The sequence below is a fragment of the Perissodus microlepis genome, chromosome 2 (genome assembly GCF_051167445.1).
Source record: "Perissodus microlepis isolate ML-2025 ecotype Zambia chromosome 2, ASM5116744v1, whole genome shotgun sequence".
In the NCBI taxonomy this organism is placed as follows: domain Eukaryota; kingdom Metazoa; phylum Chordata; class Actinopteri; order Cichliformes; family Cichlidae; genus Perissodus; species Perissodus microlepis.
In genome coordinates, this window is record NC_140462.1 from 11,730,989 (window position 1) to 11,747,124 (window position 16,136).

At 41.3% G+C, this 16,136-nt stretch overlaps 1 protein-coding gene and 4 pseudogenes across 28 annotated transcripts in view; all 5 read left to right on the forward strand.

Annotated features, from left to right (window-relative positions):
- Nucleotides 1-16,136, forward strand: part of LOC146392371 (protocadherin alpha-C2-like) — a 217,762-nt gene that overhangs the window by 111,118 nt on the left and 90,508 nt on the right. The window contains exon 1 of one of the 28 annotated variants that reach the window (XM_084946222.1): nucleotides 13,618-16,112. The exons of the other annotated variants lie outside the window; for them this stretch is intronic. Within the exon in view, the coding sequence (XP_084802348.1) occupies nucleotides 13,722-16,112 (2,391 nt within the window). The 5' untranslated portion in view covers nucleotides 13,618-13,721. Of the gene's footprint in view, nucleotides 1-13,617; nucleotides 16,113-16,136 lie in introns of those variants that run through there. 28 annotated transcript variants of the gene reach the window in all.
- On the forward strand, nucleotides 553-2,946 carry LOC146392374 (protocadherin alpha-10 pseudogene; annotated as a pseudogene).
- On the forward strand, nucleotides 3,824-6,242 carry LOC146392375 (protocadherin alpha-8 pseudogene; annotated as a pseudogene).
- LOC146392376 (protocadherin alpha-3 pseudogene) lies at nucleotides 7,123-9,528 on the forward strand (annotated as a pseudogene).
- On the forward strand, nucleotides 10,411-13,019 carry LOC146392377 (protocadherin alpha-10 pseudogene; annotated as a pseudogene).

Here is a 16,136-nt window from a genome sequence, read left to right on the forward strand (position 1 = left end):
CTGAAAAAAAACCCTCTTTTTACTTAGCTTGATTCTGTTCATCTCTTGGTTTTGTATTGTAAACATTTTAATTGTCTGACTCATGTAGAAGGTATCATTTATTACACTATATGTCTATGAGAGTTCATTCATAAATCTTTATGAATGTATGAATTAAAAAAAACACTGAATGAGAACAGTATTCAGAATAATGCCAGAATGGCAGCACGTCATGGTTGTTGTTCCGCAAAACACACAACTGTTTAGCTAGATAATTAAGGAAACTTAATTTCCTGATATTGAATGCACTTCTTGAAAATGTCCACACGGGGACATTGTAGACCATCAGATTTGAATTTCATCTTTGGTGTCTCGGACTCCTCCCAGAGTATATTTCTCTGGAATTCAGACAAAGAGAATCAGAGGGCGAAAGAGAACGGTGCGACAACCATTTTCTGGTTCATGGGAGATGAGTCAAAAAGCATCACTCTCATGTCTTACCCTGTTTAATTGTTTGAATTTCTTAATGTAATATGCGGGTTTGAATTATTCCGCTTCCCGGTGAATGTAAGAATGAATATACTGGGCAAATCGAGCTGTATATGGATATATCGTGTCTTCGTGCTGCTGGATTGTTACTGGGAAACGGTTTCTGGGCAGCTCTCTTACTCCGTCTCAGAGGAGGTGAATCTGGGGACTGTTGTCGGAAATGTCGCAAAAGATCTGAACATCAATGTCCAGGATTTGGAGGCCCGCATGTTTCAAATCGTTGCTGGATCAAAGAGGAAATATTTCGAGGTAAATCTAAAAACTGGAGCCCTCTATGTTAACGGGAGAATAGATCGAGAGGAGCTTTGTGGTAATGACGCCAAATGCTCACTCAGTGTAGAAGCTGTTATTAATAATCCACTGAAACTGTACCGTATGGAAATTACGATTTTAGATGTAAATGATAATTCTCCTTCATTTGAGAGTACGTTGCAATCAATGAACATTACTGAGAGCACAGCGGCGGGAGCAAAATTTCCTCTGCATCAAGCTCACGATGCTGACGTGGGTAAAAACACTGTACACACCTACAGGCTGAGTCAAAATGAACATTTCTCTCTTGATGCACACAAAGTTCAGGGTGTAACTCCTGAGATGGTGCTTCAGAAAGTCTTAGACAGGGAAAAACAGTCTGCGATTACGCTCACACTGACTGCCATCGATGGGGGAACACCTGCTAAATACGGAAGCATGACAATAATAGTTAATGTACTGGACGTTAATGACAATCCTCCTGTTTTCAGCCAAAGGTTGTATAAAGCCAGAGTCTATGAAAATGTTAAAATAGGCACATCAATAATTACATTAAATGCGACTGATTTAGATGAAGGACAAAATGGAAAAGTGATATATTCATTTAGTGAGGTTGGTCAGGGGAAACAAACTAATTCATTTGTTATAGATGAGAAAACAGGAACTGTAACGAATAAAAGGAATATTGACTATGAAGAAAGTAATGCTTTTGAACTTCGAGTACAAGCCAGTGATGGAGCCTCTTCCCCTCTCACGTCACATGCCAAATTACTGATTGAGGTTTTAGATGTTAATGACAACGCACCTGGAATTTCACTCAGATCGCTGTTAAACACTGTTAAAGAGGATGCATCAGTTGACACAGCCATTGCTCTTGTTTCAGTATTTGATAAAGATGGAGGTAAAAATGGGATGGTGACGTGTAAAATTTCCAATAACGTTCCTTTTAAATTGGAGTCAAATTACAAGAATTCATATTCATTAGTTGTGGACGGTCCTCTTGACCGAGAGACTGCACCTCAGTACAACATCAGCATCACTGCTACTGATGAGGGCAGCCCACCTCTCTCCAACACGAGTGTTATAACTGTTCATGTGTCAGATGTCAATGACAACAAACCTCAGTTTTCAGAAAGTGTGATCAACGTCTACGTGAAAGAAAACAGTCCAGTAGGAGCAGTTATTAAAAAAGTGACAGCAGCTGATGCAGACATTGATCAAAATAGTCAAGTGAGTTACTCTTTTTTACAAAGCAGCAGTGACTCAGTGCCACTATCTACATTATTAAACATCAACTCAGAGACTGGAGATATAATCAGTCTGCAGTCTTTTAACTATGAGGAGTTAAAAACGTTCCAGTTTAAAGTTCAGGCCACAGACTCTGGTGTTCCTCCACTCAGCAACAACGTGACTGTCAACGTTTTAATCCTGGATGAAAATGACAACAGTCCCACGATTCTCGCGCCATACTCTGAACACGGCTCTGTAAACAGTGAGAACATCCCCTATTCTGCTGAAGCGGGATACTTTGTGGCAAAGATCAGGGCTGTAGACGCAGACTCTGGATACAATGCGCTGCTTTCTTATCACCTGTCTGAGCCCAAAGGAAACAACCTGTTCAGGATAGGAACCAGCACCGGGGAGATCAGGACTAAGAGGAGACTGAGTGACAATGACCTCAAAACTCATCCCTTGGTGGTCTTGGTCTCTGATAACGGAGAACCCTCCCTGTCAGCTACTGTGTCTATTGATGTGGTGGTGGTTGAAAGCACGGCTGAAATCCAGACTCAGTTCAGACATATGCCTGTAAAGGAGGACAGCTTCTCGGATTTGAACCTGTATCTGCTTATCGCCATTGTGTCGGTGTCCGTCATCTTTCTGCTCAGCCTCATCACTTTAATAGCAGTCAGATGCCACAGGACAGACGGCACTTTCAGCAGGTACAGCGCCCCCATGATCACCACCCACCCTGACGGGAGCTGGTCTTACTCTAAAGCTACTCAGCAGTATGACGTGTGTTTCAGCTCGGACACGCTCAAGAGTGACGTAGTAGTTTTCCCCGCCCCGTTTCCACCTGTAGATGGCGAACTGATCAGTATTAACGGAGGAGACACTTTTACCAGGACTCAGACTTTACCTAACAAAGAGAAGGTAAGGAAGTATTAAATTTCGTATTCACTGCTGCTCTTCTTTGTTTGGAAATTTTAAAAGCCTAATGTAATTTAGCTTCATCTTTAGCAATACATTTACACACTTCTTAGCTGTGACTAAAATAATACAAATGCGAAGAAATCACTGTTGCTGAGTTTACAGCACGACAGGATCTTCTCCAACGCTGTGTTGTTGTTCTCTTTTGTGTTGTAACGTGAATTTTTTATGGCAGATTCGCATTATCACGCATTTGCCGCTCTCCGTGGTGCTCAACGTATGTGTCCTTGTCGGGTTCACGTGCACGGTTATGGATGTGTTTTGGCATATTTAGTAGACGTTAAACAACGTATCACAACATCGATAACGTGTTTAAACATACCCCTATATATTTAACATTTGTGCTCGCTTCTCTCTTCACTTTAAACAAACAACTGTATTTGCCCAATTATTTTTTAAATTTAGCATTTAAAATATCACATACCTTAACATCTTTCCATAATAAAATGTTAATTGTAATCATCCGTTTAACTGATGAACTATTATTTCTAACCTCTAATCTAGCGATTTATACTACCCTTTTTAAACATTAGGAATATACAGTGCACCATTGTTCGCTGGTTTTGCTGACGTGTAATGTAGTTAGAGCAAGTGACCACGTAGGGACGGTACAGACCGTCACATTTAGACGTTCTGGTCGATGACTTCGGGCCCCTCCCATCCTACGTTCAGCAAATGATGCATTTGTGTGCTTTGTTACAAAGAGAGCTCGGACGACAACGAACGGTGGTCTTTATTTGAGAAGATAGAGAAGATTGCTTTGGAATAATTATACATTCATTTCCACTTCTTGGTTGCTGTGACATATTATCTGGAGTATTGTGCCTTCGCCTGCTGTGTAAATATGCTTTTACCGCATACAAGAAGCTTTCTGTGGATTAATCTGTTATTCGTGCTGCTGGATTGTTATTGGGAAACGGTTTCTGGGCAGCTCTCTTACTCCGTCTCAGAGGAGGTGAATCTGGGGACTGTTGTCGGAAATGTCGCGAAAGATCTGAACATCAATGTCCAGGATTTGGAGCCCCGCATGTTTCAGATCGTTGCTGGATCGAAGAAAAAATATTTCGAGGTAAATCTAAAAACTGGAGCCCTCTATGTTAACGAGAGAATAGATCGAGAGGAGCTTTGTGGTAATGACGCCAAATGCTCACTAATTGCAGAAGCTGTTATTAATAATCCACTGAAACTGTACCGTATAGAAATAAATGTTTTGGATGTGAATGACAATTCACCCTCATTTCTCAGCACATCCCAGACAATTAATATTACCGAGAACACAGCGGTAGGAACAAAATTTCTGCTGAAACGAGCTCACGATGGAGACGTTGGAAAAAACTCTATAAATGCCTACAAACTGAGTCAAAATGAACATTTCTCTCTAAATACACTTAAAGGGGGTAGCATAACAGTCGAATTGGTGCTTCAGAAAGTTTTAGACAGAGAAAAACAATCTGTGATCAAACTCATACTAATTGCAATTGATGGAGGAACACCTCCTAAATCTGGAAGTATGACCATTATAGTAAATGTCTTAGACATTAATGATAATCCTCCTGTATTTAGTCAAATGCTGTATAAAGTCAGCATACATGAGAATGTGAATATTGGAACATCAATAATCACACTAAATGCGACTGATTTAGATGATGGAAAAAATGGGCAAATATCATATTATTTTATGGAAATAGACGAAGGGAAACAAACAGATGTGTTTTCTATAGATGAACAAACAGGGACTGTAACAAATAAAAGGAATATTGACTTTGAAGAAAATAATGCTTTTGAACTTCGAGTAAAAGCCAGTGATGGAGCTTCCTCGCCTATGAGTTCACATGCTAAATTACTGATTGAAGTCTTAGATGTTAATGACAACGCACCTGAAATTTCAGTCACATCACTGTTGAACACTGTTAAAGAGGATGCATCAGTTGGCACAGCCATTGCTCTTGTTTCAATATTTGATAAAGATGGAGGTAAAAATGGGATGGTGACATGTAAAATTTCTAATAATGTTCCTTTTAAATTGGAGTCAAACTACAAGAATTCATATTCATTAGTTGTGGACGGTCCTCTTGACCGAGAGACTGCACCTCAGTACAACATCAGCATCACTGCTACTGATGAGGGCAGCCCACCACTCTCCAACACGAGTGTTATAACTGTTCATGTGTCAGATGTAAATGACAACAAACCTCAGTTTTCAGAAAGTGTGATCAACGTCTACGTGAAAGAAAACAGTCCAGTAGGAGCAGTTATTAAAACAGTGACAGCAGCTGATGCAGACATTGATCGAAATAGTCAAGTGAGTTACTCTTTTTTACAAAGCAGCAGTGACTCAGTGCCACTATCTACATTATTAAACATCAACTCAGAGACTGGAGATATAATCAGTCTGCAGTCTTTTAACTATGAGGAGTTGAAAACGTTCCAGGTTAAAGTTCAGGCCACAGACTCTGGTGTTCCTCCACTCAGCAGCAACGTCACTGTCAACGTTTTAATCCTAGATGAAAATGACAACAGTCCCACGATTCTCACACCATATTCTGAGCACGGCTCCGTTAACAGTGAGAGCATCCCCTATTCTGCTGAAGCGGGATACTTTGTAGCAAAGATCAGGGCGGTAGACGCAGACTCTGGATACAATGCGCTGCTTTCTTATCACCTGTCTGAGCCCAAAGGAAACAACCTGTTCAGGATCGGAACCAGCACCGGGGAGATCAGGACTAAGAGGAGATTGAGTGACAACGACCTCAAAACTCATCCCTTGGTGGTCTTGGTCTCTGATAACGGAGAACCCTCCCTGTCAGCTACTGTGTCTATTGATGTGGTGGTGGTTGAAAGCACGGCTGAAATCCAGACTCAGCTCAGACATGTGCCTGTAAAGGAGGACAGCTTCTCGGATTTGAACCTGTATCTACTGATCGCCATTGTGTCGGTGTCCGTCATCTTTCTGCTCAGCCTCATCACTTTAATAGCAGTCAGATGCCACAGGACAGACGGCACTTTCAGCAGGTACAGCGCCCCCATGATCACCACCCACCCTGACGGGAGCTGGTCTTACTCTAAAGCTACTCAGCAGTATGACGTGTGTTTCAGCTCAGACACGCTCAAGAGTGACGTAGTAGTTTTCCCCGCCCCGTTTCCACCTGTAGATGGCGAACTTATCAGTATTAACGGAGGAGACACTTTTACCAGGACTCAGACTTTACCTAACAAAGAAAAGGTAAGAACACAGTGTTTATAACAGCTTACAATTTTACACAAAAGAAGCGCGTCATCTTACACTGAACTCGTCTACATGTGGTTAATTTCTCCTGCTTTCAAAGATTACCCTTTACAACTGTCCGCAGCTTTAAGCCAGTCTTTTCCATTTAAATACTCGCTGTTTAAATGCCGCAGAAGAGAAGCCAGTATGCGGATAAGGAGTTTTTGGTGGTTTTGTTTAAAATTAATACAATCACTGCATGTGAGAATATTTATTTGATTTTCCTTTCAGATTGTTTCATATATATTTGCGCAGTTCATTATTGTTTAAGGGTTCGTTTCCTTCTTGTTTGCGTTTATTTTTTCGTTCATCGTTGCCTTGTTGCTTTTTAACAGTCATTTCACTCGATGTTGTAATAACTTTCTTTCAATATACCCTTTGCATATACCTAAAACATAGCGACGTTTTTGACACACCGCAATGGGTTTCACGCCTTGGGTGGTATATTTCAGTTAAAGGCTGAAACAAGCGAAAAACAAACAAATATATTCTAAAATTAAAACAAATAAATAAGACAGTGTTACACACTAACAATGTAAACAGTGTTTTCTTTTCCTAACAAATCAACCTGATGTTTTCTGGTTCTGTAAAACTGGACTGATGATATTTATTTTATTTTCCATTGGTTTCTGTTGTAATTGGTGTATAGAGCCATAAGAGGGCGGTGTAGACCATAAATCAGAGACATAAGTCCCGAGGCCCCTCCCAGATTAATAACGTAATGATGTCTTGTTGGGCTGTGACACAAAGAAACACAGAAGCACGGAGAAAGGCTCGAGCATGATCTGCGCTGAGGACGAAACAGAAGAAAATCGATAACATTTCCTGTCAATATTTGACATAAACGGGACCCGTTTAAAGTTGGATTGATGTCCTTTTGGATTATGGCTTCAATTAACACAAGTCCTGTGGTGATATACTTGTTTTTTGTCCTGCTGGATTTTTATTCGGAAACGGTGTCCGGGCAGCTCTCGTACTCGATATCAGAAGAGGTGAATCGAGGGACTTCTGTAGGAAACATAGCCAAGGATCTAAACATAGATGTCCATGAGCTGGAGCCTCGCATGTTTCAGATCGTTAGTGGATCAAAGAGAAAATATTTCGAGGTAAATCTAAAGACGGGCGTTCTCTTTGTCAGTGATAGGATAGACAGAGAGGAGCTCTGTGGAAAGGCCACGAAATGTACACAGAGCGTGGAGGCTGTGATAAATGCCCCACTCAAGCTATATCGCTTAGAAATAAATATTCTAGATGTTAATGATAATTATCCAGCTTTCAGCACTGACTCGCAAAGTATTGAAATAGCAGAAATCACATTACCCGGGACTAAATTTCTTGTATTGTCAGCCTTTGATGCCGATGTGGGGAAAAATGGCATCAGTATGTACAAATTAAGTGCAAATGAACACTTTTCATTAGCAGTGAATAAAGGAGAGAGCGTATCTGCTGAACTAGTCCTCCAGAAACCTTTAGACCGAGAAAAACAACCAGTAATAAGACTCACGCTGACTGCTGTAGACGGCGGAACACCACCGAAATCCGGAACCTCACAGTTAATAATCAATGTCTTAGACAATAATGATAACGTCCCAATATTTACCAAACCACTGTATAAAACAAGTGTCACTGAAAACACGCCGCCAGGCACATCAGTGATAACTGTGACGGCGACGGACAGTGATGAAGGGCCAAACGGGGAAATTTCATATTCACTAAGCAGCAAGGACCAAGACCATGTTCTCAATATATTTCAAATTGATGAGCACACGGGATTATTGACAGTTAAGGGGAAGATTGACTTTGAAGAGCACCCGGCTTTTGAAATTCGCGTGCAAGCTTCTGATAAAGGCTCTCCTCAAATGACAGCACAGTGCAAAGTATTAATAGAAGTAGTGGATTTAAATGACAATAGCCCTGAAATATCTGTAACCACCCTCAGTAACACTGTAAAAGAGGATGCAAAAGTAGGTACTGCTATTGCACTTGTGTCAGTCGTGGACAGAGATGGGGGTAAAAACGGAATAGTCCACTGTGATATTAAAAGTGAAAGCCCCTTTAAGTTACAAACGAATTATAAAAATTACTACTCCTTGGTAGTAGATGGTCAGCTAGACAGAGAGAGTCATGCTCAATATAATATCACTATCACAGCTAAAGACGATGGAATCCCAGCTCTCACAAGTACGAAGGATTTTAATGTTTATGTTTCAGATGTCAATGACAACAAACCTCAGTTTTCAGACACTGTGTTCAATGTGTATTTAAAAGAAAACAGTCCACTGGGAGCTACTCTGCAACGAGTATCTGCACTGGATGTAGATATTGATCAAAATGGACAGGTAAGCTATTCCATTGTTGAGAGTAAAAGTAACTCCTTGCCAATCTCGACAATGGTAAATGTAAACTCTAAGACTGGAGATATAATCAGCCTGCAGTCTTTTAACTATGAGGAGTTAAAAACTTTCAACTTTAAAGTTCAGGCCACAGACTCTGGTGTTCCTCCACTCAGCAACAACGTGACTGTCAACGTTTTAATCCTGGATGAAAATGACAACAGTCCCACGATTCTCGCGCCATACTCTGAACACGGCTCTGTAAACAGTGAGAACATCCCCTATTCTGCTGAAGCGGGATACTTTGTGGCAAAGATCAGGGCTGTAGACGCAGACTCTGGATACAATGCGCTGCTTTCTTATCACCTGTCTGAGCCCAAAGGAAACAACCTGTTCAGGATAGGAACCAGCACCGGGGAGATCAGGACTAAGAGGAGACTGAGTGACAATGACCTCAAAACTCATCCCTTGGTGGTCTTGGTCTCTGATAACGGAGAACCCTCCCTGTCAGCTACTGTGTCTATTGATGTGGTGGTGGTTGAAAGCACGGCTGAAATCCAGACTCAGTTCAGACATATGCCTGTAAAGGAGGACAGCTTCTCGGATTTGAACCTGTATCTGCTGATCGCCATTGTGTCGGTGTCCGTCATCTTTCTGCTCAGCCTCATCACTTTAATAGCAGTCAGATGCCACAGGACAGACGGGACTTTCAGCAGGTACAGCGCCCCCATGATCACCACCCACCCTGACGGGAGCTGGTCTTACTCTAAAGCTACTCAGCAGTATGACGTGTGTTTCAGCTCGGACACGCTCAAGAGTGACGTAGTAGTTTTCCCCGCCCCGTTTCCACCTGTAGATGGAGAACTGATCAGTATTAACGGAGGAGACACTTTTACCAGGACTCAGACTTTACCTAACAAAGAGAAGGTAAGGAAGTATTAAATTTCGTATTCACTGCTGCTCTTCTTTGTTTGGAAATTTTAAAAGCCTAATGTAATTTAGCTTCATCTTTAGCAATACATTTACACACTTCTTAGCTGTGACTAAAATAATACAAATGCGAAGAAATCACTGTTGCTGAGTTTACAGCACGACAGGATCTTCTCCAACGCTGTGTTGTTGTTCTCTTTTGTGTTGTAACGTGAATTTTTTATGGCAGATTCGCATTATCACGCATTTGCCGCTCTCCGTGGTGCTCAACGTATGTGTCCTTGTCGGGTTCACGTGCACGGTTATGGATGTGTTTTGGCATATTTAGTAGACGTTAAACAACGTATCACAACATCGATAACGTGTTTAAACATACCCCTATATATTTAACATTTGTGCTCGCTTCTCTCTTCACTTTAAACAAACAACTGTATTTGCCCAATTATTTTTTAAATTTAGCATTTAAAATATCACATACCTTAACATCTTTCCATAATAAAATGTTAATTGTAATCATCCGTTTAACTGATGAACTATTATTTCTAACCTCTAATCTAGCGATTTATACTACCCTTTTTAAACATTAGGAATATACAGTGCACCATTGTTCGCTGGTTTTGCTGACGTGTAATGTAGTTAGAGCAAGTGACCACGTAGGGACGGTACAGACCGTCACATTTAGACGTTCTGGTCGATGACTTCGGGCCCCTCCCATCCTACGTTCAGCAAATGATGCATTTGTGTGCTTTGTTACAAAGAGAGCTCGGACGACAACGAACGGTGGTCTTTATTTGAGAAGATAGAGAAGATTGCTTTGGAATAATTATACATTCATTTCCATTTCTTGGTTGCTGTGACATATTATCTGGAGTATTGTGCCTTCGCCTGCTGTGTAAATATGCTTTTACCGCATACAAGAAGCTTTCTGTGGATTAATCTGTTATTCGTGCTGCTGGATTGTTATTGGGAAACGGTTTCTGGGCAGCTCTCTTACTCCGTCTCAGAGGAGGTGAATCTGGGGACTGTTGTCGGAAATGTCGCGAAAGATCTGAACATCAACGTCCAGGATTTGGAGCCCCGCATGTTTCAGATCGTTGCTGGATCGAAGAAAAAATATTTCGAGGTAAATCTAAAAACTGGAGCCCTCTATGTTAACGAGAGAATAGATCGAGAGGAGCTTTGTGGTAATGACGCCAAATGCTCACTAATTGCAGAAGCTGTTATTAATAATCCACTGAAACTGTACCGTATAGAAATAAATGTTTTGGATGTGAATGACAATTCACCCTCATTTCTCAGCACATCCCAGACAATTAATATTACCGAGAGCACAGCGGTAGGAACAAAATTTCTGCTGAAACGAGCTCACGATGGAGACGTTGGAAAAAACTCTATAAATGCCTACAAACTGAGTCAAAATGAACATTTCTCTCTAAATACACTTAAAGGGGGTAGCATAACAGTCGAATTGGTGCTTCAGAAAGTTTTAGACAGAGAAAAAGAATCTGTGATCAAACTTATACTAATTGCACTTGATGCAGGAACACCTCCTAAATCTGGAAGTATGACCATTATAGTAAATGTCTTAGACATTAATGATAATCCTCCTGTATTTAGTCAAATGCTGTATAAAGTCAGCATACATGAGAATGTGAATATTGGGACATCAATAATCACACTAAATGCGACTGATTTAGATGATGGAAAAAATGGGCAAATATCATATTATTTTATGGAAATAGACGAAGGGAAACAAACAGATGTGTTTTCTATAGATGAACAAACAGGGACTGTAACAAATAAAAGGAATATTGACTTTGAAGAAAATAATGCTTTTGAACTTCAAGTACAAGCCAGTGATGGAGCTTCCACACCTATGAGTTCACATGCTAAATTACTGGTTGAAGTTTTAGACATTAATGACAACGCACCTGAAATTTCAGTCACATCACTGTTGAACACTGTTAAAGAGGACGCATCAGTTGGCACAGCCATTGCTCTTGTTTCAATATTTGATAAAGATGGAGGTAAAAATGGGATGGTGACATGTAAAATTTCCAATAATGTTCCTTTTAAATTGGAGTCAAATTATAAGAATTCATATTCATTAGTTGTGGACGGTCCTCTTGACCGAGAGACTGCACCTCAGTACAACATCAGCATCACTGCTACTGATGAGGGCAGGCCACCTCTCTCCAACACGAGTGTTATAACTGTTCATGTGTCAGATGTAAATGACAACAAACCTCAGTTTTCAGAAAGTGTGATCAACGTTTACGTGAAAGAAAACAGTCCAGTAGGAGCAGTTATTAAAACAGTGACAGCAGCTGATGCAGACATTGATCGAAATAGTCAAGTGAGTTACTCTTTTTTACAAAGCAGCAGTGACTCAGTGTCACTATCTACATTATTAAACATCAACTCAGAGACTGGAGATATAATCAGCCTGCAGTCTTTTAACTATGAGGAGTTGAAAACGTTCCAGGTTAAAGTTCAGGCCACAGACTCTGGTGTTCCTCCACTCAGCAGCAACGTCACTGTCAACGTTTTAATCCTGGATGAAAATGACAACAGTCCCACGATTCTCGCGCCATATTCTGAGCACGGCTCCGTTAACAGTGAGAGCATCCCCTATTCTGCTGAAGCGGGATACTTTGTAGCAAAGATCAGGGCTGTAGATGCAGACTCTGGATACAATGCGCTGCTCTCTTATCACCTGTCTGAGCCCAAAGGAAACAACCTGTTCAGGATCGGAACCAGCACCGGGGAGATCAGGACTAGGAGGAGAATGAGTGACAATGACCTCAAAACTCATCCCTTGGTGGTCTTGGTCTCTGATAACGGAGAACCCTCCCTGTCAGCGACTGTGTCTGTTGATGTGGTGGTGGTTGAAAGCACGGCTGAAATCCAGACTCAGCTCAGACATGTGCCTGTAAAGGAGGACAGCTTCTCGGATTTGAACCTGTATCTGCTGATCGCCATTGTGTCGGTGTCCGTCATCTTTCTCCTCAGCCTCATCACTTTAATAGCAGTCAGATGCCACAGGACAGACGGCACTTTCAGCAGGTACAGCGCCCCCATGATCACCACCCACCCTGACGGGAGCTGGTCTTACTCTAAAGCTACCCAGCAGTATGACGTGTGTTTCAGCTCAGACACGCTCAAGAGTGACGTAGTAGTTTTCCCCGCCCAGTTTCCACCTGTAGATGGAGAACTTATCAGTATTAACGGAGGAGACACTTTTACCAGGACTCAGACTTTACCTAACAAAGAAAAGGTAAGAACACAGTGTTTATAACAGCTTACAATTTTACACAAAAGAAGCGCGTCATCTTACACTGAACTCGTCTACATGTGGTTAATTTCTCCTGCTTTCAAAGATTACCCTTTACAACTGTCCGCAGCTTTAAGCCAGTCTTTTCCATTTAAATACTCGCTGTTTAAATGCCGCAGAAGAGAAGCCAGTATGCGGATAAAGAGTTTTTGGTGGTTTTGTTTAAAATTAATATAATCACTGCACGTGAGAATATTTATTTGATTTTCCTTTCAGATTGTTTCATATATATTTGCGCAGTTCATTATTGTTTAAGGGTTCGTTTCCTTCTATTTTGCGTTTATTTTTTCGTTCATCGTTGCCTTGTTGCTTTTTAACAGTCATTTCACTCGATGTTGTAATAACTTTCTTTCAATATACCCTTTGCATATACCTAAAACATAGCGATATTTTGTGAATACGCCGTTTTTGACACACCGCAATGGGTTTCACGCCTTGGGTGGTATATTTCAGTTAAAGGCTGAAACAAGCGAAAAACAAACAAATATATTCTAAAATTAAAACAAATAAATAAGACAGTGTTACACACTAACAATGTAAACAGTGTTTTCTTTTCCTAACAAATCAACCTGATGTTTTCTGGTTCTGTAAAACTGGACTGATGATATTTATTTTATTTTCCATTGGTTTCTGTTGTAATTGGTGTATAGAGCCATAAGAGGGCGGTGTAGACCATAAATCAGAGACATAAGTCCCGAGGCCCCTCCCAGATTAATAACGTAATGATGTCTTGTTGGGCTGTGACACAAAGAAACACAGAAGCACGGAGAAAAGGCTCGAGCATGATCTGCGCTGAGGACGAAACAGAAGAAAATTGATAACATTTCCTGTCAATATTTGACATAAACGGGACCCGTTTAAAGTTGGATTGATGTCCTTTTGGATTATGGCTTCAATTAACACAAGTCCTGCGGTGATATACTTGTTTTTTGTCCTGCTGGATTTTCATTCGGAAACGGTGTCCGGGCAGCTCTCGTACTTGATATCAGAAGAGGTGAATCGAGGGACTTCTGTAGGAAACATAGCCAAGGATCTAAACATAGATGTCCATGAGCTGGAGTCTCGCATGTTTCAGATCGTTAGTGGATCAAAGAGAAAATATTTCGAGGTAAATCTAAAGACGGGCGTTCTCTTTGTCAGTGATAGGATAGACAGAGAGGAGCTCTGTGGAAAGGCCACGAAATGCACACAGAGCGTGGAGGCTGTGATAAATGCCCCGCTCAAGCTATATCGCTTAGAAATAAATATTCTAGATGTTAATGATAATTATCCAGCTTTCAGCACTGACTCGCAAAGTATTGAAATAGCAGAAAGCACATTACCCGGGACTAAATTTCTTGTATTGTCAGCCTTTGATGCCGATGTGGGGAAAAATGGCATCAGTATGTACAAATTAAGTGCAAATGAACACTTTTCATTAGCAGTGAATAAAGGAGAGAGCGTATCTGCTGAACTAGTCCTCCAGAAACCTTTAGACCGAGAAAAACAACCAGTAATAAGACTCACGCTGACTGCTGTAGACGGCGGAACACCACCGAAATCCGGAACCTCACAGTTAATAATCAATGTCTTAGACAATAATGATAACGTCCCAATATTTACCAAACCACTGTATAAAACAAGTGTCACTGAAAACACGCCGCCAGGCACATCAGTGATAACTGTGACGGCGACGGACAGTGATGAAGGGCCAAACGGGGAAATTTCATATTCACTAAGCAGCAAGGACCAAGACCATGTTCTCAATATATTTCAAATTGATGAGCACACGGGATTATTGACAGTTAAGGGGAAGATTGACTTTGAAGAGCACCCGGCTTTTGAAATTCGCGTGCAAGCTTCTGATAAAGGCTCTCCTCAAATGACAGCACAGTGCAAAGTATTAATAGAAGTAGTGGATTTAAATGACAATAGCCCTGAAATATCTGTAACCACCCTCAGTAACACTGTAAAAGAGGATGCAAAAGTAGGTACTGCTATTGCACTTGTGTCAGTCGTGGACAGAGATGGGGGTAAAAACGGAATAGTCCACTGTGATATTAAAAGTGAAAGCCCCTTTAAGTTACAAACGAATTATAAAAATTACTACTCCTTGGTAGTAGATGGTCAGCTAGACAGAGAGAGTCATGCTCAATATAATATCACTATCACAGCTAAAGACGATGGAATCCCAGCTCTCACAAGTACGAAGGATTTTAATGTTTATGTTTCAGATGTCAATGACAACAAACCTCAGTTTTCAGACACTGTGTTCAATGTGTATTTAAAAGAAAACAGTCCACTGGGAGCTACTCTGCAACGAGTATCTGCACTGGATGTAGATATTGATCAAAATGGACAGGTAAGCTATTCCATTGTTGAGAGTAAAAGTAACTCCTTGCCAATCTCGACAATGGTAAATGTAAACTCTAAGACTGGAGATATAATCAGCCTGCAGTCTTTTAACTATGAGGAGTTAAAAACTTTCAACTTTAAAGTTCAGGCCACAGACTCTGGTGTTCCTCCACTCAGCAGCAACGTGACTGTTAACGTTTTAATCCTGGATGAAAATGACAACAGTCCCACAATTCTCACGCCATATTCTGAGCATGGCTCCGTTAACAGTGAGAACATCCCCTATTCTGCTGAAGCGGGATACTTTGTAGCAAAGATCAGGGCTGTAGACGCAGACTCTGGATACAATGCGCTGCTCTCTTATCACCTGTCTGAGCCCAAAGGAAACAACCTGTTCAGGATTGGAACCAGCACCGGGGAGATCAGGACTAAGAGGAGAATGAGTGACAATGATCTCAAAACTCACCCCTTGGTGGTCTTGGTCTCTGATAACGGAGAACCCTCCCTGTCAGCGACTGTGTCTATTGATGTGGTGGTGGTTGAAAGCACGGCTGAAATCCAGACTCAGTTCAGACATGTGCCTGTAAAGGAGGACAGCTTCTCGGATTTGAACCTGTATCTACTGGTCGCCATTGTGTCGGTGTCCGTCATCTTTCTGCTCAGCCTCATCACTTTAATAGCAGTCAGATGCCACAGGACAGATGGAACTTTCAGCAGGTACAGCGCCCCCATGATCACCACCCACCCTGATGGGAGCTGGTCTTACTCTAAAGCTACTCAGCAGTATGACGTGTGTTTCAGCTCAGACACACTCAAGAGTGACGTAGTAGTCTTCCCCGCCTCGTTTCCACCTGTAGATGGAGAACTGATCAGTATTAATGGAGGAGACACTTTTTCCAGGACTCAGACTTTACCTAACAAAGAAAAGGTGAGTCCATAAAATCTACAGATC